This window comes from Cricetulus griseus, chromosome 6, assembly GCF_003668045.3.
Source record: "Cricetulus griseus strain 17A/GY chromosome 6, alternate assembly CriGri-PICRH-1.0, whole genome shotgun sequence".
Lineage (NCBI taxonomy): Eukaryota > Metazoa > Chordata > Mammalia > Rodentia > Cricetidae > Cricetulus > Cricetulus griseus.
The window spans coordinates 83,069,797-83,095,042 of NC_048599.1; the positions used below are offsets into that span (position 1 = coordinate 83,069,797).

General features: G+C 50.1%; 1 protein-coding gene across 1 annotated transcript in view; it reads right to left on the reverse strand.

The window, feature by feature from the left end:
* The window catches only part of Alx4 (ALX homeobox 4), a 37,066-nt gene extending 14,071 nt beyond the window's left edge, over nucleotides 1-22,995 (reverse strand). Inside the window, exon 1 of the mRNA XM_035447175.1 lies at nucleotides 22,566-22,995. Coding sequence (XP_035303066.1) covers nucleotides 22,566-22,995 — 430 coding nt within the window. The remainder of the gene's footprint in view (nucleotides 1-22,565) is intronic.
* Between the last annotated feature and the right edge of the window lie 2,251 nt (nucleotides 22,996-25,246).

A 25,246-nucleotide genomic window follows, 5' to 3' on the forward strand; every position in this document is an offset into this window, starting at 1 on the left:
TTTCAACACAGGGTTTCTCTGTGTGGCTTTGTAGACCAGGCTGGCCTCAAACTCACAGAGATCTGCCTGCCTCTGCCTCCCAAGTTCACCACCACCCAACTCATAAAATTATTTTTATTGCTACTTCGTAACTATGATTTGTAATGGACATATCTGATATGCAGGGTATCTGATATGTGACCCCTGTGAAAGGGTCGTTCAGATCCCTCCCCACCTCAAGAGATCACAACCCACTGATCTAAAGCATCGTCCGCTACCTCTGCCTCAGACCATCACATTGCACAAGAGAAGTGGCCTCTGGGGGCACCAGTTTGCCCAGCTGCAGAGGCCCTTCACTGCCTTGTGGACCCGCACTGGAGTAGGCTGAGCAGCAACAGAGCACAGCTTGAATCCAGGCTACCATCAGCAAGGCTGCCTTTTCCCCAGCCTTCAGAGACATCCTGGATGGATTCTACCCTGACTGGATGCCTTCTTTCCCAAATCAGGGAAGGAGCCTTTTATGGATGTGTCCTAGGGTCAAGGAAGCATCTCAGGGTCATCCTAACTTAAGGCTTCCTCAGTCCATCCTCCCCTCCCCCAATGGCTTGAAACTCACTACGTAGATCAAGCTGTCCTCCAATGCACAGAGATCCACCTGCATTTGCCTCCAGAGTGCTGGGATTAAAGATGTGTACCACCATGCCCAGCAATCAGACCCAGGCTACCCAGAAAGGGGAGATAAGGAGTGACCATCAGTGGACATCCAAAGTAATTCCTGATCCTGAAAGGTCTTCCCTCAGTGGTGTCAAAGGCTCTTGAACCATCTGAGACCAGTGTTATTCCCATGGACTGTTTTTGACAGGTGGGGAGCCGAAAGCAAGAGCTTCTGGGTGGGCCACAAACCTCTTCTGGGAACCAGCTGTCCCAGACTGATCCCACTTGGTGTTGGCCATTGGGTTTCAGCTTGTGAAACCAAGAAAGTGGGAAATCTACCTTCATTCCCTTAACCTTTACCCACTTGTCCTGTCCTGGGTCAATCCAGTCACACCCCTCCCATCTAGGGTCAGCCAAAGCTCTTGAGAGATTTCTGAAAGTTTGTGTGTGTGTTCTTTTTGTTACTGCGATTGTTTTGGGGAGCACATTGGGATCTTCTTGTGCATCTGTCTGTGATAAAAGATGTGAGCCCCAGGGTATGGGACCAGCCTGCAGCTAGGGATGGGTGTGGGGGACATGTTCCCAATTGTCTAGAGGGAGGTTTGTGAGTGTGCAGACATGTGTATAGTTGTGTGTCACTACAGATAGGTGAGTGTGAACCTGGGTAGAATGTATGTGTACATGTGTGGCTGGGCATAGGCAGAGTATATGGAGTGTATGGCTACAGGGTCTGAGTAATTTTATCCTCCATGGTTTTGATTACATCTATTTTCCCTCCAAACATCTGCTTTGTGGGGGACATGCTGCTCGCTCTGTTCCCGGGTGAACCGGCCCCACACACCCTGTGGCGGAGTGCACAGCACCGATGTAATCTCCTTAAACAAAACAGGCCAGCACGGGGCCCTTTCATGCTATTTAAAGGGCACTGACTAAACCCACCGCTGTCCAAACAGTCCTGGGGGGCTGGGGCAGAGGCTAAAGGTTAGCCATTGATCACATAAATCCTCACCCCACCTCATCTGCCTCTGGGCTCTGTCCAGAGGTCTTTAGTTTAGCAGGCAGCTTGGTAAAATAATGCCAAAAGGGAAGAAGTACCCAGGCGACATGTCAGCAAAAACACAGAATGCATCTGTGTCCGCGCTCTGGAGGCTGTGAGTCTGGAGTGGAGAGAGAGAGTATGTGTCGAAGAGTTCTCAGGCTAGTTGAGGACAAGGTACTTCATTCTGAGCATCTTCCAGCCAAAGAGCCCCAGTGAAGAATGAGAAGCACAGACTAGAGGAGGTGGAGGGAGACAGGCGAACTAAATAGATTGAGTGTCCTAGGATATGGGCACTGAGAGGAAATAGTGAAATCTGTACTGGGTGTGGGGTTTGGTTCATAAGTAGTTCTTCTTTAAAGTGGCAGTTTATTTGAACAGGCAACTCAACAAAGAAGGCACATGGGTAGCCAATAAACCTGGAGACAGGCAGCCCACCATTGCTACTACTGAGCACAGATGAAAAGTGGGGTGAGATGCTCCATACAGAAATAGGAACCACTGGTGCTGGTCAAAGTGATTGCAACAGCGTCCTAAGTTTCTTATGTGATTAAACCTACGTTCAGCCCTGTCCCCAGCAAGCCCTCAGCTTAGCAAATGCCCTAAAGAAATGAAGGGGCAGAGACCCAAACCAGACAGCAAACAACTGGTGCTGTGCTTGGCTCTGAATGTCCCCAAAGGGAAGAAGTACCCAGGCGACATGTCAGCAAAAATACAGAATGCATCTGTGTCCGCGCTCTGGAGGCTGTGAGTCTGGAGGGGAGAGAGAGTATGTGTTGAAGAGTTCTCAGGCTAGTTGAGGACAAGGTACTTGGTGTCATGTGTGTCAGAGGCTTGGTCCTCATCTGGGGTCCAAGTAGAGGGGTGTGGCTGGGGATGTGTCCTTGAAAAGGATTTTGGGACACCAGTGTCTCCCTCCTCTCCCTTTCTGCTTGAAGCTCCTTTTGCATCATATGCCTGCCATGATGAGCATCTTTGCAGACCCAAAGCAACACAGCCCACTTCGGTGTGAATTCATACTATAGAATAACATTTTAGCACACAGAGTGATGCTCATCTCTGACAAGTAAATCCCCCTCTGTGTAACAGCCTTGACTGTTCTGGAACTCTCTTTGTAGACCAGGCTGACCTTGAACTCCCAGAGATCCGCCTGCTCCTGTCTCCCAAGTACTGGGAATAAAGGTGTGCACCACCACCGCCTGGCCATAACTCTCTTTTTGACAAGAGATAAATAAAAGTGCTAGAAAGGTATTGGGTTAGAACTGCTGTGGGAATTCATTCCGCTTCATAGAAGCGAAATAGATTTGGAGAAATCAGTAGAACCCTTTTTCTTTTAAACGGATTGTCACAGTCGTCACGGAAATCTTAGTAAGACAACAAAAGTCCTTTAGTAGTGGAATAAGATAAGCGGGTTGAGGAACATGTGGTGGAATAACATCCAGTAATGAAATGAATCACGGACACAACAATTCAGGGGAGTCTCAGAAGCACACTACAGTGTGTAAAGGAACCAACTTGAAAAAGCACACGCTGTGTGGCTTCATACTGTTATCACGTGAGTTTGGAAAAGATAAAAATGGAGGTACAGAGGGCAGATAGTTGGCTGTCAGGGTGTGTGTGTATGGGGGGGGTTGTTGTTGACAAAGAGATCTCATTGGTGTGAAAGACTGTCCTAGAACTATGTGATTGTGCCTTGGGATGGTGGCAATGGATGCATAAATCTGTATGAGGATGCATTAAAATTCCTCAAATTTGCACCAAACTTTATTTCACACTATGTTATTTTTATGGTGTGAAAAACTAAATAGAAAACACAAAATGACATTGAGCATCATTCACTTCAAAGTCCCACTTCACGGGCCTTAGTCTAAAGAAGCAATTAGCAATGGGCCCAAGGAAAGAACAAGAGACAAAGTTCATCAGGCTATTGGCTACTGTATGGAAGAGGTTAATCAGAATAACCAACATAAAGGGTGTTCTTCCCATATGTGGGTGCTGTGCATTTTGTACAGTCTCCTTGTTGGCATTTAACATGAATTATTGTGCATTTATCTGTTCGCTTATTTTTTCTTTGTTCCCATTGTCCCCTTCCCCCTCAGAAAGTAGGGATCTTTCTTCATCCTTTTCCTTCCAATGCATAGTATTGCACTCACTGGGAACACATTAGCTGTGCAGTATACAGCTGATGAGTGAGTGACTGAAACCTGTATAGAGCAGAGCTTTGATAAGTGGAAAGATGGGTATTTCTGTGAAGCTTCGGGTTGATAAAAGTGGGACAAGCAGGGAGTGACTACCATTAGAAAATACGGAAAACGTTCCAGAAATAGGGATTTAAGTATATGGGTTTTCCCCTTTGGTTGGTCTGTTTTGTCCTAGGTGGCTCAAATTCCCATTGTATTTGTTCTGTGGCGTCAGGTAAAGCTCTTATCTGAAGCAGAGACTGGAGATCCCAGAGAAGCCTGTGCTGACAGGGAATTGACCCTGCTGTGGGCTTATGGTTGGAGTGGGGTGGGAGAGAGCAGCTTCAGAGAAAGGCCCGTTATGTGGGGATGGTACTGTCCTCCCAGCTGGGCCCTGATGAACTCCAGGCCAATGCCTCTGATGACTGCTGACATCCAAGGCAGAGGGCTCCTCTCGCTCCCAGAGGCCTCACTCAGATGCCAAATGCATGATAGGTTGTTCATTGAAACAGTACATCTGTATCAACAGTGAACACCTTTTAATATAAGAATGCCCCAGCGGTCTGGGGAGACAATCAGTGGGTAAGGTGCTTGCTATGCAAGCCTAAGGACCTGAGTTCAAGCCCCAGAACCCACATAAAACCAGATGCAGTAACACAGGCCTGTGATCCCAGCTCTAGGAAGGCAAAGGCAGGAGGATCTCTGGGGTTCACTGACGGGCCGGCCAGCCTAGCCAAAGAGTGATCTCCAAGTTCAGTGAGAGGCACCGTCTCAAGAAATAAGGTAGAGAACAATCAAAGAACACACTCACCTGATAACAACTTCAGCTTTCCACATGGATGTGCACCAGCACACAGAAGCACACACCCACACACGTACAAACATATGCACAATATTAAAAATACTCAAAGCTAGGCAGTGGTGGCACACACCTTTGATTCCAGTGCTTGGGAGGCAGAGGCAGGCAGATCTCTGAGTTTGAGGCCAGCTTGGTCTATAGTGAATTCCAGGACAGTCAGGGATACAGACCCTGTTTGTTTGCTTTTTACTTATAAAAAAAAAACCAAAAACCAAAAAACCAACAACAACAAAAACAAGGCCAGACGGTGGTGATGCACACTTTTAATCCCAGCACTTGGGAGGCAGAGACAGGCAGATCTCTGTGAGTTTGAGGTCATCTTGGTCTACAGAGCTAGTTCCAGGACAGTTAGGACTGTTACACAGAGAAACCCTGTCTCGAAAATAATAAAAATAATAATAATAAAATGAACTCTAATATTGATGAGAAATACACAGAATGGTACCTTCTGTATTTGACATTCAAATGTGACAGAGCATCATGGTTTTGTTTTCATTCTACTAAATTGACCAACCTCACTGTGGCTTTTAGGGATCCATGAGGGACCCTCCTCTTGATTCACCAACTGTCACCTGTGCACTTCCCCAAATGACCACTTCCACCCCCACCATGTACCTTGGGCTTCCTGCCTCTGCAGCCACCCTCCTCCTGCTTGGCATCTAGCCAAGCACTGCTGTGTCCTGCACATCTGTGTCTTTCTCTGTGACGTTTGTGGATTTTTGTCCTATCACACTATGCTGGGCTTTCTATGGAAAGTGAAAAAACTCGAATCAAAAGCCAAAAGGAAGGGCCTTTAACACTTGTGCACATGAACACACTGGTTTTGTAAAAGTCTTTTTAGTCTCACTCTCTCTTACTGCATAGGACTCCACCCTATTCTACGGAATCTGTCCTCCTGCGGCTGGGCCCACACGCCTGCCTGGGAAAGACAGTGGCAGAGCTGAGATGAGAAACTGTGATTTCAATATCTTTTCATTCGTAGTGGTTGCCTTAAAGCAACTCCCGGAATAAGGCAGTCAGAATTATGTCATAGATGCATCTCCAGGCCTCTGGTAAACACAGCTGAACTGCCTTCCAGAAGTGGGCTTGGGTCCTCAGCCACCAGCTGTGTGTCCTCCCCCTTCAGGGTCAATATAGGCCATTTTAAAAATCATTGCTGTGGTGTGGGCTGAGAGCAAAGTCTTAGCTTCATTTGCATCTTTATTACTAACCTAGAGAAATCTGTTTTCTATGTTTCTTCTGCTGTAAATGCCTCTACTGGACTTCCCAAGCTCAGCCAGAGGTCACTCTCCTTCTCTGACCCCAAGGTTAGGCTGAGCTCTTAAACACTAGACTATAAGCTATTCAGAACACAATCTGAGATGATAGGTGTGCTTAGGACACACCCCTAAAGTTAGTGTCATGAGTGTGGAGTGTGTGCATAGAACCCCTGGGCTTCTGCTGTGCTAGCTCTGGATCCCCTGCAGGGGCTGGGCTCCCCACCTCAGCATACAATGCCTGTGTGGAGTGGATGCCCCATGGGGTAGAAGAGACCTTTCAGGAAGGAGCTCAGAGAAATCAGCCATAAAGCAAGCATGAAGGACCAAGGTGGCCCTGTGGCTGCTTGGACCTTGACCAAACCTCTGAGCTAACAACGAATGTTTCTTTAGTTCTACAACTCTGCATGAATCCATGCCACTAGGAGGGCCAAAAGGCACTATGGAGGTACCAGTCCCATGAGTAGCCGGCACTGGGAGGGGTCTCTAGGCAGCTGCTAGCGTCAGGGTTGGTTCTGTGTCAAGATTCTAGGTCCAACTCCCTGAGGCCAAGACCAAGACTGCAGTTTCATACACCTACCACTAAGAGGCACTGTAGTTCCAATAAAGTGTTTCTGGGCCCGAGGCAAGTGGATTGGGGCCCCCACTCCTTAGACTGGTCTGAAGACTGTTTCCTGGATACATCTACCAGTTCAGCAGGTATTCATCCCTACTGTTCACCTGCCATCTTTATTAGGGGGCACAGTGATGGACAAAACAAGTCCCAGCACTTCTTGGAAGAGCTCTTGCCTCCTCTACATCTCATAGCTCATTTCACTACTCTCAAAATCCCTGATGTTAAAATGAGGCACCAGATAGAGACCAGTGGAATATCTCCAGCAGCTAAATGACAGGCCTGAGGCCTCGGTTTCCCCTACCCCAGTGGAAGTTTCCTCCTTCCCTGTAGACCCTGGGCCCTAGCTATATTGGCACACAGTAGGTGTGCAGGAATCATTCAACTCACTTGTGAATGACTGTCTTGCGCCAGAAACCCTCAATACACCACCATGTCTTGCTGGTGGATTTCTCTACAGCTCAGAGCTGTCACCCCTGGCCTGTGAGCGCCTCCTGAGGGTTCCCTTTAACAGAGGCAGGTGCCACAGCTCCACCTCACACAGATATTCTATGGGCTCTGTTGTTCATGAGGGAGGCTCTTTATTGGTTCAGAGGGTGGAATGGGCTTCTCAGAGTCAAGGTAGGAAACAGAATTAACACAGAGCACCACAGAAAAATAAGAACTATGCTTTGTACTCTACATGGTCATTGGGTACCCTCTGTCACCTGCTATGGTGACTCCTTCTTTACAGACACCATGTAAAAACGACTCATTTTACAGCTTCAGAAATGAGGCCAGAGAAGGCAAGTGACTTGTTTAAAAAGTGGTCTGGCCTGGGATACTTCCACTGGTAGGAAGGTGCCTGATGGAACGGTTGCCCTGGTGAAACAGGGCTAGACATTCAGAGACGAGGGCCAGGATGAAAGAAACCAGGTTGAGAAGTACAGGACATCAGCTCCTCCCATCTGCCTCGAGGAGGACCTATCATATTCCAGCTCCATGCTGACATCCACTAGGCTATCCTGTGCAAGAGACAGTGTCACTAACCATCAGGGACTACAGTGTAAACTTGTGTCAGCAGAAGGTCATCTGGGATTCCCTAGTATACTCAGCAGCTTTCCCCAAGTCTGAACTGTTATCAAAATGCAAAGCTTTTTATCAAGAAGTGATATATGATGGCCATCTCCAGGATCCCATCGCAGAGGGCACTCTATACTACTTAGCACGGGGCCTGAGCAGGCATGTAGTAAGTGGCCTTCCCTGCCACAGCATCCTCAGCCTCCAACACCTGGTTTCCATGTCCTCAGCAAAGCCCAAGGCTGATGCCAGCTCCAGAGCACACACACTTGACCCAGCTCTTTGAGAGCCCATCTTATCTAGTCCTTCACAGGTCCCAGATGGAAACTGTACTTCCTTCAGCAGTGACTTTCAGGCCTGTAGGCTACAGAAGTTTGAGAGCAAAGAGCATGCTGCTATTGGAGCTGAGAACTAGAAAAAGACTCTGAATCTATAGGGGTTTCCTTTTCCTGAGCTGGCAAGATGGCTCAGTGGGCACAGGTGCTTGCTGCCAAGTCTAATGACCTGAGTTCAATCCTCTGAACCTACACAGTGAGAGGAGAGGAAAAACAACTACCATATGTTGTCCTGTCTACCACACATGTACCATGGCATGAGTGCCCACACACATAGACACACAAAACAAATAAATAGAAAGCGAGGTGGAGACTGGTGGATACCTGGGTTCTTCAGTTGTCCAGCCAAATCAGTGAGTACATGACCCACTGAGAGACCTTGGCTCAAAAAGCAAGGTCTCTGGCCTCCACATACACGTGCACACACCCTTATATGCACAAGGCCATAGCCTGATTGAAGGCACAGACAGGAAACAAGTGCCAGCTAGTTTGTCACAGGGCATTCTAGGGAAGTGAGCATTGTGCCCTGCTTGGCCACCAGGGTCTACAAGAAGGAGGGCTGGCAGCTTCAGGTTGAAAAGGTTAAGGAAATCTTTGAACTGGGGACTAAAAGGCCAACGAAGACTCAGATTAGCCTATAAACTGCTCTGCTGGAAGTTTCCCAGATCCTGCCAATAAGAGTCCACCCAGCCCAGGCCTCAAAACCCAAGCTCTGTGTGCTAGCTTGTGTGGTTGGGTACAGTAGGGCTTGAACCCATGTCTTCCCACTTCTATCTAACATTGTGGTCTGTCTGCTCACTGCCTCTAAACTATGTGGCCTTGAGCATATCTCCAAATGCCAGTAACTTGATAACCCAGATCCTGTGTTTCTCTTTCAACAAAAGATAGCCTGCATCCCTGATGCCCTCTCAGGGACACTATGACAAAATAGAAATGTTTAAGTCCTGTGCAATATGAAGAAATGAGAAGGGTCAGGGATAGGACAGGCCCAGGTTTATCCCCTAATTCTGCTATCCTTCATTCCCTCATCCACCCATTCATTCACCCGAAGCGCTGGGCTACCTTAACAAGCTGGAAAAGTTCCAGGTTGCAGGAATGGAAAGCATGATGGCTCCTATCTCAGGGAGGAAGGCTATGGGAAGTTCAGGGTAGTAGAATGGGCAAAGCAAGTTACCTTACCTAGGTGACAGAGTGGATTGCCAGGGCAACCTTGGTCTAAGTGTGGGGATGCCGAGGCTGCCGTGTGCTGAAGAGGCCAGCTGGAGGCTCTGCCTAGCTAGTGTCACCATAATAGGGATGTTGACTGTTCCTGCCAGAAAAATGGCAGAGGCAAAGGAGGGACTAAGGAGGTTCCCAAGGTATCCCTCCACTCAGCCTTCAAGGGCATCGTTGGGAACGGTTGTGTGCCTTAGTTTCTTTGCCTGTGAAGCAAGGCTAAGCAATCTACATCTCAGAAGGCTGTGAGGTGGAAATGAGGCAGAAATCAGGGATTCATGTTCCTTGCCACCGGAAATCCCCCAGGGCATATAATACAACTTAACTAGGGAGTCCACACAGCTGCAAGAGGGAAGGGAAGACCCCTGAGCTGTAGGGCATCCACACCCCCCAAGTCCTTCCCGGGTGCCTTCTCTTTTTGAGTCTCTCCAGCTCCAGCTGCCTGGACATGTATGGACCACAATCCTGTGACTCCCAGTGTCTCCCTCAATTAGAGCTCATTTCATATCTGTTAGTGGATCCTCTAACCAGGTAAAGCACTGCTGTAAATTTTTGGAACATTTTAAACTGTCATAAAAGCCAGGCATTGAATGTCCATTCCTTTCCTTATGTATACTTTGTTATATATACTTCCTGGCAGCTTCCTCCCTTAGATAGGTCCCTTGCCCAGGGCAAGGAAGATACCTTACCAGCTTCCATGGCCTCTCCCTGCCCTGTGTCAGGACTCTGGTGTAGCTGGGTTTTCAGCCTTCAGAGAAGCCATATCAGTGTAGAAAGAGACTGCTTCTCTCACTCTCATGCCCAGTTTCCTTTGTCCTACGGCAAAGAATCACTGACAAACGGGCAGTGCGAAGACCTTTTCTCTCTTGGACAGGAAGGAGGAAGTCTTGGTTAAATCCATTGCAAAGCTGCTATTTAATTTTCTGAGGTCTAGAAAAGACCATTAGAAATTTGCTTTCAAAGAAACCTCACAAGGGAGGTAGTTAAGCGGATAAAGCCCTTGCTTCACAGGCATAAGGATCTGAGTTCTGGTCCCCAGAACCCGTGCAAAATCTGGGTAAACAGGACTGCAGTCTGTGATAGCAGATTTCCCAGGCAAACTAACTAACTGGACTAGCTGGAACTGGGGTTTGGCAAGAGACCCTACCTCAACCAATAGAGTGAGGAGTGATTCAGAAGGCACCTGACATCAACTTTGGGCAACACATATGCATAAGCAGCTTACACAGATTGCACACACATGTCAACATACATCACACATGTATGTATGCAAAACATCTGACCTCTGCACAATGCTGTGGCATGCACAATCTCACATAAACATCATACACAGACACATATGTGCACACACACACACACACACACACACGTAAAATAGGTTTTAGAAATTGTGCATGCTACTTTCCTGCAGACTGTGACTGATCATTTGGGTTAATGGTTAGGCAAGGGAGCCTTTTCTCCTGGGGCCCAGTGCCTAGAGCCCAAGGCCTGGCGGACTCACACACTGATGACTGGGCAGGGGACAGTCATGCAAGTGCATTTTCTGGGAATAAATGTTACACAAGAGATCTGACAGCGTGGAGCCTGCGGGGAGAGGGGGGGTGTCATAGGCTTCCTTCCTGGGAATCCTCTCGGCACACATTGGGAAGGTTTGGGACATGAGGCTAATGGCATAAGGTTGCATCCTTATTAGAGTTCACTGGACCCAGGGACCCCCCAAATAGCCATGATTTTAGGAGGCATCTCTGGATTTCTGGCTTGTAGTTCTACCTCTGCCCTCCCTTATCAACTCTGGTTTCTGAGAAACATGTGTCCCCGAGATGAATCTCTGTGGCTGACCAGTCACTGACCTGGAGACAAGAAGACAGACAGAGAAACCTGTGGGTTTCCCTGTGCACTCTACTGTTCTGAACTTCATATAGGAAAGCTCTGCTGGGGACAGAAAGATGGAATAGACCAATACAAGAGGGGGGAAATCCCAGAGTGAAGCTCTCAGGTGCCCAAGTGAGCAATTCTGAAGCAGGGTCTCAAGACTACTCCATGGAGAGGCGGCTGCTTTTTCTTCTGGGGTGCCGGGGAACCGAAAGCCCACACACAGATAGATCTAGTGTCCATCTCATGCTGAAACCAATGACTGCCACAAAATGAGTCAAATACTTGACCTGAGTCCATCGGCAACTAAAGGAAATGGGAATTCATGACATTGGTGCCATCAGTGTAGACGTGACACCAAAAAATGGTGATAAAGGGGGAGAATGGTAAACCAGACTTTATCAAAATGACAAGCTTTTATCAAAGGACAGCATCCAGAGAGGCAAAGACGGCCCGCAGGAGGAGAGACACTGTGATACTTACAAGCCATCTTTTAGATAAGAGATTATTGTCCAAAATACTTAAAAGATTCTTCAATGGCTTTGAGTGTGGCTCAGAAGTAGGGCATACGCATGGGACACTGGGCTCGATCCCTACCACCACAAATAATGACAAAAACATTCAAATCAACAGATTGGAACCTTGGAGAAGGATCTGGAGTAGGTACTAAAGTTACACAGATGGCTAAGAATGTTTATGGATAGCCAGGCACCAAAGTGCAAATTTAAATGAAAGTAGGGAAAATTCAGAGACAGAAAGCAGAGTGAAGGCTGCCCAAGGCCTGAAGAAAGGATGTAAGCTTTTATTTAACAAGTATAGATTCTATTTAAAATGATGGGAAAGTTCTGGAAATAGAGGAGACGTAATCCAACATTTTCCATTTATTTAATGCCACTGAATTGTACACTTAAGAGGTTAACTTTTATGTTATATGTAACTGTGTGTGGGGGCATGCATGAGAGAGAGAGAGAGAGAGAGAGAGAGAGAGAGAGAGAGAGAGAGAGAGAGAATGTGAGAAAGGATTTTTTTTTACTGTAGTTCAAACTGTCCTGGAACTTACTAGGTAGCTCAGGCTGGCCTGGGACTTAACCAGGATCTGTAAAGTAAGGGCAGGTTTCCTACTGCACTGTCCTTTGATGGAACTTGGGTAGGTCCCTGATGTAGCCCAAGTTAGGCTCATCCTTATAGCAAACCTCATGCCTCAGTCTTTCACGTGCTGGGATTACAGGTTTGAGTCACCACACTCAGACTCCTTGGGAGCCATGTCATGTGTGTGCAAGTTACCACCATTAAGAAAACAAGCAAACAAATGAACAAACACCAACTCCCTGATGGTTGAAGTTTTTGAAATTGTTTTTAAAAGTCACACCAAGCAACACTAACAACATTCATCAGGGGGCTTGCCTTCACAGCCCCTCAGCAACCTCCAGGAGGTCCTCTAAGCCCTAAGCCTTAGCAGAAAATGAAAGTTCTCACAGCTGGCCCCTGCCAATCTTAGGACTCCAATCCCCTGCAGCCATCATGGCCACACTCAGCAGACCTTTGCTAACTCAGACCCTTGATTCAGGCAGTTTCCTGATGACAGAGGGCCATTTCCTGTTCTTTCTGCTGACTGGCTCCAAATGAGCCTCTGAGATCTATTTCAGAAGTCCTTAGGAAGCCCTAGACCACTGCCACCTCTCTGGGGGATTCTCCATGTGGCTATGAGAACAGGAATCAGTTCACTCACAGCCAGACCCTGGAATGTGCCTGGCCAGGGTGCTGTACACAGGATCTGTTGATGGGGAGAAACTTCCCCGGGGCACTGGCCACAGCCTCGCATGAACCTGTTCTCTCTTAAGTGAGGGAGAAGGAAGCCCTGCCCTGCTATCTGTCCATATTCTCCTCCAAGTACCTAGCAGTCTGGAATAGCGGAAGCCATCCTGAGTGCCAACATTCCCAGGCTAGGGGGCCACAGGGAACAAAAGGAATGGTGTTGGGAGAGAGCCTAGCCCTCAGTAGGTGACCCAAGCACAATCCAGGTGCTGAGTGGGTGGGAACAGAAAGCAATGCCACTTGCTGGGGGAGTCTGAGAATCTCAAAGAGGAGAGATGGATAGATCCCAGGGAGGATCAACTGTGCTCAGAATGGCCTACAGTCAGGCAGGAGCTAGAGCTAACTGCAGGCAAGAGGGAGGAAACACCCACCTGATTAGAGCCAGCCCTGACAGGCATGGCAGCTGGACACCAGGCCTGTGGCCTTGGAGGTGAGCCTAAAGGGGAACAGTTGGGGATAGAAGGAACTCCTCCAAACTGCCACAATTCTGCAAAACAAATGGCTTGTCTACCCAAGACCTCCCTGCTCCTGAACCACAAGCTCCTTGCAGAGTGAAATCATTTTCCACAAGGATAAAAGAAGTCCACATATCTGGCTGCCACCCCACCTCCACAGAGGAAGGAAAGAGGAGGGGAAAAGTCACAGTGTTCACACCCCATATCACTCACTTATCAGCAAACACTGATTGAGCATCTACTGTGTATCCCAGGCTGTTTTAGGGTCTGGAGAAATAATTTGAAACAGTGTAGACAGAGCCTCACACGTTCCAGATCTCCTGGAGGAAAGCCACTTCCCCACTGCTCAGTTCTCCTGGTAATTCTCAGTTCTTCCATCTTGACCAGCACTCCCGTTGTTAGGCACCCATGCCATGCTGTTGTCACCAGGCGCAGGTGAAGAAGCCATGCCTGAAGTCCAACTCAGGCTAGAACACTACCCTACCAGGTGCCAAAAGCCAATCTTGATCTGACACCCCCAGACATGATATAAAGACCTCCTTGGGAGCCATGTTTGAAATGTACCCCATCATTCATTCCCATGCCACCTGGGAGAGAGTTTCTAGAAAAGGTTGCGTTGTAGGTTCTTAGTCTCGAGGCTGCCAGGAACTTGTTTGTGCCTTCCTATCTACCCCAGCCTACACATTGTCTACCAGGCCTCTGGTGAGTCTACTGATCTCACAGCATCATAAATGAAATAGAACACAAGAGCACTCAGTGTGTTGCCTGGAATACTGAGTTGCCCTAAGGTACAGCAACAACAGAAGCTTCTCTTTGTGTCAATAACCAGTCCTGTAGGAAGAAAAATGAAGGGCCAGGCAAGGCTTGCTAAACTTCCCCCCTGCAGCAGGTGGCCAGACCTTCTGAGTACAATGCTGTGGACAGAGGTAGGCCCCTGAGTACCCTAAAGGATTCTTTTTTTTTTTTTTTCCCCGAGACGGGATTTCCCTGTGGCTTTGGAGGCTGTCCTGGAAGTAGCTCTTGTAGACCAGGCTGGTCTCCAACTCACAGAGATCTGCCTGCCTCTGCCTCCCGAGTGCTGGGATTAAAGGTGTGCGCCACCACTGCCCGGCTCCCTAAAGGATTCTTGGTCCCAGGACCTGGACCAAGTCTTCCAAAACCATCGGATTTCATGAAGGGGTTTCAGTTATGGGGACCTGTGCCACTGAAGCATGCAAATGCTTGTCTTGGCTGTTACAAGACTGAGTCCCTTCTTAAAGACAAAGATCAGGACTCATTGGTCCCAACTCAGTGTTCAGTTGTGAGCTGAATATGGAGGTGGCTGAATGGTGGGGTCAGAGACAGGGCCAGGAAGACTTCTGGATATCAGGGAGGCCCCCATATCCTGGAGGACCTCAAATTCCCCATTTCTACCCTAAAATCTGATCAGAGTCTGGAGTGGTATAGTGCTTGCCTAGCATGTATGAGACCTGAGTTTGATCAACATAGCAATAATAATAAACAAATGACACCTTATTAAAACTTTGTCATCATTACCATCTGCAATTCTCTAGTTCCCTCAAAAAGGTGGTCGATGTGTAAGGCTGAGAACTCAGCAATACAGGATCTATCTACACTGGGGTCACACTCCATGCTCACACATCCTCCTGCTCTCTTCCCTTTTAGTCATCAAGTCCCAAATAGCCACATTCAACAAATGAAGTCACTAAGTGACACCAGAGAGTAAGTGGGCACTGTGCTAAAGGTTACAGTTAATTCCATTAAAATGCCAGATCTCTTGATCTACATAGAGGCAGAGAAAGAGAATTGACAAGGGTCTTCATTTTCCCTAGCTCCCTCCCCTTACTGGGGACGGAGCCCAGGTAGGGAGGGGTGGTAGCTTCTGACCAGCTCTACACACATCTACATCTTTCCCCCTGCAGTCTGTAAGCCAGCCCAATGGAGGCTTCCCCAGCCCAGAACTGGTGCCAGGGAAGGGGAACTGGAGGTTGCTTGTCTGCCTCTGGACCTGAAAGCAGAGGCAGGTCTAGAAATTCTCAGGCCTCCCAGGGCCTGGCTTGGTGACAGACAGTTTGATGAGCCACAAATAAGTGGAATTAGGTATCGTAGGCCCCAGTCTGTAAAACAGGACATTGGGCCAGTAGAGGACTGCCATTTCTTCAAACATAGGGCAGGACTGCACAGGTATATCAGGACCCACTTAAGTCTGTGTTGGGGGACAGTGGTTCCCCGTCATCACCAAGGTCTCTAGCATTGGGTAGGCAGACATGTAAGAGAGGGAGAGGTGGGTCCTTGGCCTCAGGGTACCCATGCAAAGTGTCCTTGGTACCTCCATGCAAGAAGGGTGGGTGATCCAACCAGATCCTGCTGCCTCTCCACTCAATGATAAGAGGAGTTCCTGCCCTCCCTACAACCTGGGTTTGGGGACCCCTTATCTCCTTCAGCCCTACTCATCTACTAAAGGTGGTCTGAAAACTACACCAGGATGGTGCCCGGAGAGCTTGCCACACAGGGCAAAATGGACATCCCAGTACCTAGAGATAGGGACAAGTCTCACTGCATTGCAGGTGGGCTGGAGGAACTTAATCTGGGACACTGGGGCTTGCTGGAGACCTGCCACCTGGAGACTGCTGGTCTGTGAGTCAGCCTCAGGGAAGCTGCAATAGGCAGCCAGAAGGAGGGAGGCTTGGAGCCAGAGACACACAGACGCTTAGCCTCCCTCGGGCACAACCCTCTGAAGGCGAGGCTTGGTTGTACACGGGCTAGGAGGGGCTTTCAGAGCCACACACAGGCACTCTTGCACACATTCAAGTATATAGGTTGCCATGCAGGGATAGCAAATGGCACCAGTCATGTGCATTTTCCATACAGGAGTGCACAAAATTAATACACACAATTATAGTCTGACTCACTCAGAAGGAGGAAGAGGACAGAATAACTATGGGTGGGATGCATGCCAGCTCACATTCACACACGGGGGGGGGGCGGGGGAGGGGAGTCCTGGCATACTTTTCACATATGCACCCAACCTTTTGAATGAAACACCAATTCTTCATTCATCCTTACAGCCAAGCTCCAGGATATACACCAGAAAGAACTAGGCTCCAGCCACAGAAGGCCCACATTCTGTTGGTTCACCAAGCCATTATTGCTCTTGGTAGGCAATTGAAAAGTACGGAGACGGGGAATGCAAATGGAACATCAGATCAGGGAGATGGCAGAATTAATGCATCCTTGGCTTAAGTCCGGTCCCATGTGAACACCAAAGAACAATAGCTTACCTTTCCTCATATTAAAACCCCGGAGAGGAGCCCAGACCTTTCACCCCGCCCCACCTTCTAGGACTGTCAGGGAGCTCTATGTCCTGGAACTGTTCATCATTCAGGACCGGTTTCTGCTTCCAGGGAAGACTTTTCTGCCCACTTTATCTAAATGGACCCTTCCCAGACAAAACTTTGTGTGAATGGGAGAGCAGAGGAGGTGGACCCCGACTAGCACCATCGCAGACCCTCGCAGACAGGAGAAGTCAGAAGCTGAGAAGACTTCCTCTAAGACCATGCCGGAAATAGAGACCTCGGAGATCAGTTTGCTCAAGGACTCAAACCCTCCGCGGACTCCTGTCTCTTCTGGATCATGTTCTTGGTAACCCAGGGTCCAATCTTCCAGAAAGTGCATGGACTCCGGGTTCAGGATGAGAATCTCCCCTCATCCCCTCATGAGAATCCGCTTTAAAGAATTCAACGTGTTGCTGCGGGCACACACGCATACGCGTGCGCGCGCGTGCGGCTTCCCTCTCTATTCCGAACGCGGTACCAGTAACGGGACCTTAGATATTGACTGTGAGGTCCCTAAGCACAAGCAAGTAAAGAAAGGTAGGCATCTTGACAGGCAGTGGCACTTCTCACCCTTACGGTATCCCTCGGTGTTTCCTCATCTCCAAGAGTACCCAGCGTGCGATCCTGCCGCCTCTGACACTCAAGTAGAAATTGAAGTTGAGGCTGCCGGGGTGGCTATGTCACCCCGTTGCCACTCTCCGTTGCTCCTCTGAGCAACCTTTTACAAATATCTGAGCCCGACTTTAACTCTTTCGCCCTCCCGCTCTTTCTCTTCCGTGGTGCTGGAGGTTGGGAGTGAGTAGCATGAAGAAAACCATCTTTCCTTCGGTTAGAAAATGTGCAGGGGACAGAGAGAAAGAATTTAATGCGGTTGGGATACCTGAAGCGCCATCCTGAATGCTCTGGAGGCATTTGAGCTGTTGCTAGCCTTTCTGGGACTTCCTGTTTCCCGGTGGCTAAACGGTTGCCGCCCCAGGCTACTCCACACCTCTACAAGATTAAAACAGAAACACCTTTAACGGCGTTGTGGGTGTCACTCATTCACACAATTATAGCAGAGAAGTGCGGTCTCTGAGGGCCATTGGTAACTGGTCTCAAGAGAAAAAACCGTGGTTAAGAGCTGTTGCTGGAACCGCTTGCTGACTAGAAGGTGCCTGGTCCTTCTCCCTAGGGGCCCTGTTTGGAAGAAGGACCAACTCCCAGTTGTCCAGTGTTGCTGAGCTGGTGGCTCCTATCGCTTAAACATGGGCTTCCACTGTGAATTCGTTGCAGGGAATCGTCACCTATCTGTAGCCGGGGTCCAAGCACTGGTGTGGTTTTCCGATCTGATGACCGTCCTTGACTCCTCAGTGAGGGGACTGCACGATCTCAAACTATGCCCAGAGAGGCCATGGTTGTCAGTGAACATGCAACACTCAGGAGACCGAGTGAGCAGTCACTCTCCCACCCAAACCTGTGACTGCGCTTAAGCTCTCCAGCTCTCGAGCGAAAAAGCTCCAGGACTGAGGATGTTGGAGCACCAGGGGCCCAAGATCTCCTTTCCAGAATTTTTTTTTTTTTTCCTAAGTCCTTACTTTCCTACTCACCCTACGCTGTGGATCAACGAGCTCGTGGCCATGCCACCGGAGCTCAACCTCCGGTGCCCTGTCCCAAGCCGGCGAAGCCGCGGAAGGCTCAGGCAGTTAGCTTTCCTGTCCTGTCCCTGGCTGCTGCCTCGGTACCCCGAGGTTCAAGGGGTCAGCAGACAAACCCCAGCCCGGGTCAAACGCACGGGACGCCAACTTCTCCTCCCTCCCAGTTGCTACAGAGGTTTTTTCCGTTTCGGGGTTTTTTTTTTTTTTTCTTCCACAGAAGGAACTCCACGCGCTGCGCACAGCTTCCAGAAGAAACCCGCTCACGAACTGAATAAAGGCACTTTCCAGAAAAGTCTGTCTATCTGCCGCTGGGAACCAAAGTCCTTCAGGACGTTAGCAATATTTAATACAGGGTGTTATAATTTGTTTTCCTCCGCTTCCAGAACCTCGGGGGCAACTGAAGACTTTGATGGCTCCAGGAGAGCCTGAGAGAGGTTCTAGGCTAAGCTGGTTGTAGCCTCGTGTTAGGGTCATGGCTGCGCAAATGTCCGGGAGCTAGAAGGTCATCCTTGACATACTGCTTTGAAAAACAAGATGGGGTCCCCGGTGCTTCGAATTCTTTCCTGAAATTTTCTTAATTCACAAAAAGTTTTTTCCCCCTCGAAATTTTTCGTGCGCATATTCAACACATATAGGACCATGATTTGAACAAGTTCTTCACCATTTTCCCAACTTTTCCATTTAAGACTTTGAACCCCACTATGTGTAAATTAAAGAAAAATGTATGCCAAGTCCATTGATTTCAAAACAATATTAGACTTTTAATACAAGCCTTCTGTTTCTCTGGTTAAGAAAGTGTCTTTGGGGATGGATTGTTGGAGCAGGCTGGGGGCTATGGAAATAAATAAAGTAAAAATTTAAAAAGCTATTCTTTCCCAATCTTTCCTCTAAAACTGGCAGGGCATTTCTGCCTTCACCAAGAGACTTAACCCTCTCAGAATGGCCTGGGGACTCCTTAAGGCTGCTCTCTCCCAGTCCGTCCCTTGTGTTCTCCACGTTTTGGGCAGGAGGATTTACAAAAGATCCCTGACTAAATCAAGTAAGAGTCACGTTGTGTGGATTGTGTCTATACTGGGAGAGGGAGGTAGAAACATACCTCCAGAGTTTAACATTTCGTCTAATTCAAAAAGTCAGAACATGCTCCTCAGTGGCGCCACTCGGGCTCGAGCCAGGCCGGAGCGCCGGGAGACCTGGGCGCCGAGGGAGCTGCATTCCGGATGGGCAGTGGAGGTCCCAAATTGCTCTCAACGAAAACCTGAGTACACCGAATCGAAAGCGAAAGAGGAGGTGGCAGGGCTGCCTTTGCCAGCATAGCCGCACCCTCAAAAGTACCCGCAAGGCTGCGTGAGGCCGAGGGAGCGTTGTGGAGCACAGCTGAGGCCGGTCTCCACCCTGGCGAGCAGTTCTTGCCTCCCTGGCTGAAGGACCGCAGGGAGCCTGGTGGGGTCTAGATCTCAGAGGGCGAGGGCGCCTCCGTGGGGCCCTTTCATAAAAAAACGCGAATGGCCCTGCGTTCGCAGGAGACTGAGGAGTCACCCTCAGCATTGCCCTTTTAGAAAAGATGAGGAACCCTGTAAGGATGCCGGGAGCCACGAGGGGATCTCCCTCACCTCCAGTTCAGGAGTCTAGATAGACTCGGGCCTGCACTCTCTCGTCTCGGCTTTAGCTCAGCCTCCAGGCCTGCACCTTCCTCCCGAGGGGCCTCAAAGTAATACTGAGGCAGAGGTCTCAGAGGCTCCACTCAGAACTACTTTGGGGTCTGGACTCCTATAGCCGGCAGAAGTTGAAAATACTGATCCGCCCGAGTTGAGGATCTAGATCCATCAAGGCAAGGCCTATTCCCTAGCCCATGTCTGCCTCGGCGGTTTGCCAAGTTCCTGAGACCATCTCGGGATTTTTCCTGGAGCTCCAACCTCCCTGCTTGGAGAATATACACCTTAGAATGGTGTTTGAGAATTGTTGTCAATAAGCGCCTTGGTTTCCCAGCTTGGGGCAGATTAGAGTCCCTTCTCCCCTTTACTTCCGAAAAGGCTCGACCCTTGTCTCTGCTTCTCAGTGTCTCAGTGTCTTGGACTCAATGTGCCTCATCCTGTGTGGATGTGAAATCTCCTTCGGGACAGAGAGCCCTTTCTCTGAGAGGGGACGGGACGGGGACAGTGATTTGGCCTTCCTTGGTTGTTTCCTGGAGGATTGCCTTCATTTCAGACAGAGATACAGCCGGGTCTTGGCAGGTTCCAGCTGTCTTTTCTCCCAGCCTGCCCTTTATGACTTTGTCCCAGCAAGGGCAGGAGCTTGCCTTGTCCTCAGAATTGGGGGATCCCAGCAGTATGGAAATGAAGGGGATGGAAATGTATATATAGGAGGAAGGCTGTGGAGGTGGGGGGGTGGGGGGTGGGGGGCGAAGAGGTGTCCAGCATTTACGACCTCTTCTTTACTGCCCTGGTATCAATGAGGAAATAGGAATTTAGTAGAGTTACTTACTCTGGGGTCACTCTGTGGGTTAGGGGCAGATCCAGGTCAAGTGGCTGTTCCTTTCCTTGACCATAATGGCTAATGCAGGTGATATAATTGCCAGTCAGTCCTGAAGATCCCAGTAGGACAGGCATTGGCCTAGCCGCCTTCACCTTCATTACTCTCGAGGCTTAAGAGCGTCTTTCTCACCAGGAGGTTGAGAGCAGTTTGACTCTTCTAGCCTAGTATCTTAGCCTCCTCAGAGGCTGCAAATGCACTGTAGTGGGGGTGAAGCCTTGTACAGTGTGCTTCTGAGAGCCCCTGAGTCTGCCATCTGCTCTCACCTGGTAGCCACAAGTGACAGGGCCTGTGTTCTGGAGCTGAGCATGGCAGGAGCACCTCTGTAGTTTCTGGTGTCATTCCAGTGAAAGGAGAGGAAAGGTGGCAGAAGTAGGGAAAGGCCATCAGATCTTTCTAGATCTGCTTTCAGCTCTGTCCTGTCAGTTTGAGAGTTTGCAGCTTTTTTTGAAGCCAGTTGCGTGTATGCATTTGGTGTGTGACCATGCTGGCCAATAAAGTGGGGTGTGTGTGTGTGTGTGTGTGTGTGTGTGTGTAGAATTCAAGTTTAGATACATTGGTGGTTATGTCCACAGTCCCCCAAATGCTTACTCCAGTCCTGTCTGTGATTGAGCTCAAAATGAGGGAGTGTGTGTGCGAACTAAAAGCTTGGGCTGTATTCCTGATTTTGTTCTGTCCACCAAGACCTCCACCAGGTCTCCCCTCCGTCCTCATGCTTAGTGCCTCTCTATAGTCTACCTGGGTCGGGGCAGCCCGAGTCAACCAGCCCATCACTAAGGCCCAGCCTAAAGACAAAGGCCTGGGAAGAAGGTCCTTTCTTCCTGCTTTGAGTTTGGGGCTCCCTAACTCCGCTATGCTATGGAAAAAGAGAAAGTTTAGGAGTTGGTTTGGCTATGATTTTCTAACTCATTTGATCAGCTGTCGTGTCCTCAATGGCAGCTGAGCACTGAGACTCAGGCCTGAACCCTGCAGCCATGTTCAAGGGGGCTTGGAGGTCATTTAGGCCATCTCGATCAGGTTCCTTGTGGGCCCAAATCAGGACCTGGATTCTTCCTTCTTCCCGTAGTCCTGTGCTGGCTGTATCTCAGAATTACTCCTTTCCCACCCAATGGGTCCTAAACCGTGTTTTCCGACATCTCAGGGACGGCGGGCCGCGTCCCCTAAGCGATGGGCACTCCGGACCAGAACTGAGGTTTTCTGATGCACCAGGTTCTCCAGACCCAGACCCGCACGAGACTCGCAAGCGACGCGGTGCTGTGGCTTCCAGCGAAGGCTCTGGGGAACTGCGCTCAGGACTTCCCCGCGCGCTTGGCACCTGCGGCTTCTTACCTGCGGCGCAGTGCGCAGAGCCTGCCGGCGGCCCGGAAACGAGGCCTCAGCGGCTCAGGAGCCGCTCGCCAAACGAACGCAGCGGGAGAAGCTTCTAGCAGTCTCCCGCCGGGAACCGGGTCGAAGCATCCGCTTCAAATCCGGCCCCACAGGACAGCTCTACGCGCGCGAGTCGTTTGGACGAACAGAGAGAAGAAACCCGCAAAGCGACTCCAGAGCGAGTGAAACAGTCACAGCGCTCGATCCCGGGCCGGGGCGGAGATGCAGCAGCACGCAGGGACGCCCTCGTAACGCAGACCCGGAGTACCTCCATCCTCCACCTCCAGCCTCCCTCCAGCCTAGCGGGTTTGGGGATAGCGAAGCCGCGAACCCCAGGGTCCCCGGGCCCGGTGCCCCGCACGTGCACTCACCGTAGCAAGGGACCTGCAAGGCCGCGTTGTGGCTACTGCTGCCTTCCTGAAGCTTGAGGCTGCCGTCCGGGGGAGTTTTGCAGGCTCCCCGCTGCAAGTAGAGATGCGCCGGCGGCGCGGGCGGAGCCGGCGGCGGCTGCGGGGTGGGTGGCTGCGGCTGGAACTTGTTAAAGGAGCCCCGCGCCCCAGCGCTGCTCTCCAGCGGTGCCGCCAAGTCCTGCTGTCCCGTGCCGTAGCGGGCCCGGTTCTTGGCGTCCCCGAATCCCTGTCCTTTGGCAGCGGCCGACAGAAAAGTTGTACCGAACTTGTCGCCTCCCGGGAACCCCCTAAAAGGCGACGAACCTTCCCGGCTCTGTGACACCGGACTGTAGTAGGCATCCATGGCAGCGGCCGGCGACTCGCAGTAAGAGACGCAAGTCTCAGCGTTCATGCCTGGCCTGCGCGGGCGACGGGCGGGGGCGCCGGCGAGGGCGCGAGGACGCCACCGCGCGCCTTGGCTGGGAGTTGGGGAGGCAAGGAGGCGGTGGCAGTGCTCCGCGCCCGCCCGGACTGCTGGCTGCCTCTCTCTCCTCCCTCCACTCTCTCTCTCTCTCTCTCTCTCTCTCTCTCTCTCTCTCTCTCTCTCTCTCTCTCTTCTCTCTCTCTCTCTCTCTCTCTCTCTCTCTCTCCTTTCTCCCTTACTCCCTCTCTGCTCTCTTTCTCTTCCCTCTCTCCTCTGGCGCGCGCTCTCTCTCTCCACCCCCACCTCGCTCCCCACAGCTGGCCCAGAGTAAGAACCAAGAGCTGTACAAAGATTCGGATGCTTCGGAAAGTTCACCAGATCTCCCAAACCCTCTTAAGGTTTTGAAGCAGAAAAAAAAAAAGTGATTTTTTTTTTCTTGACTCGCTCCTTCCTGCTCCCCTCCTTCCTCTCCTCCTCTCCCAGAGCTCCTTCCTCCCTCCCCAACCCCTCCTTTTTCACTCACTAGAGATGCCACTCACTGGCTAGAGGCTATTCGACCTGGAGAAGCCTCAGGGACTTTGAATTTTAGGCTAGGGTGGGGAGGGGCAGCGACCCCCAGAGCTCCCGAAGCTGGGCTGAGAATTGACCCCGCGGTCTTAGCTAGGGCCTAGAGTAAGGGGAATGAAAATTTTATTGACACGTTAAAAGGAACTGTAAGAGGTTTTAACTTTCGGAGTCAGATGGGCCCCTGGTCTGGCGAATCTTTTGATTCGCTTGTTGGTGAACTTGGCAGCGCAGCCAGGGGCCGGCCTGCTGGAACCTTAACCTGCCTCCCCATTCCCGATTCTTCCCAGTAATTCACACACAACAGATCTCATAGTGGTCCAGTTACGACCACTTTGCGTCTTAACTATTTCCCTGTCCTGTAAGGGCTCTGGGCTCCGGTGCTGTGGGATCTGTGTTGGCTCGGTCATTTGAGAGACCCTAGACTGGCCTGGCTTCAAGCTCTAGATCCGAGCACCTAGGCTCCCAACCCTCCAGCCTCTTGCTTGCTGAGGTAGGGGGTTGGGAGGTGGTCCTCAAAGCCGGGTTGAGAGTGGAGCCTTAAGAGACATCCTTCCCACCAGCCTTGCAGGGTAGTTGGGTCTGTCTTCTGTTGAGGAAAGAGTGCAGTCAGTCTCTCTCTTCACTGTGCCCACCATCCACCCACCTCCATTGTAAAACAAAAGGCTCAAATTTTGTTGATTTTGAAACAGGGTCTCATTGGCTTGGATACTCAGGATCCTGTTTCTACCCCCAGAGTGCTGAGATGATGGGGCGGGCATGCATAACCACACCCATGGTGTGGATTTATGTAGACACCTGGGATCTGCATATAGCAAGGGGAAGGAACTTTCACAGCCTGTCAAGTTCCTGGGCTGGACTAATCATTGCTTGCATCTCATAACCATCAGAGAGAGAATGGATGCTCTTATTTTCCAGTGAGCAAAAGGCCCAGAGAGGTGCAGACACATGGTCAAAACCACACAGTGAGGAGGAACACTGAGAAGTCAACACATCCTTCTTGGAATCCAGGCAGAAACTAGTCTCTCCATAGACTTGGGAAGTTGAAGCAAATGTCAACAATGGAGACCTCAAAAGTTAATCGCCTTCCAGCTGCAGAAAAGCTCAGGCAGATTCTTTAGAGCACCCCTCCTTAAGCTGCAGGGAAATCTGGGGATGCAAGACTTGCCTCAAGGAGAGTCTGGAGCAGGCTGGGGTGGGGACACCCTGAATGCTCTGAACCCAAGGATGGGATGCCTACTCTCTGCACTTGAAACACCCGGAGAAAAAGTATAGGAAACTTGCAACTATTTCGAACCTCACCTACCCTTGTTCTCTCTCCCTCCACCCTACTCCTTGTTATCTCTGGTCCTTACTTGATGCAGACTGCATGATCCCACATCTGGTTTTCATTGCTGGCTTACCTTGAAGTGCTCGTTAATAAAGATATTCCTCAGAGCCAGGGGCACTGGACCACTATGGCACCCATCCCCCCACCGCTGGTCAGAAACCTGTGTCTGTCTCTCTGGCCAACAGACCTTAACCACCAGAGATGCCCATGTTTATTGAATGTCTATTGTGCCAGAAGCCACATCAGTTTGGCCTCACATGCTTGTCTTAGCATACCTATTTTGCTATGGGTACACTGAGTCCGTCAAATCCAAATCATTGCCCAGTCTCAGATAGCAAAGGGGCG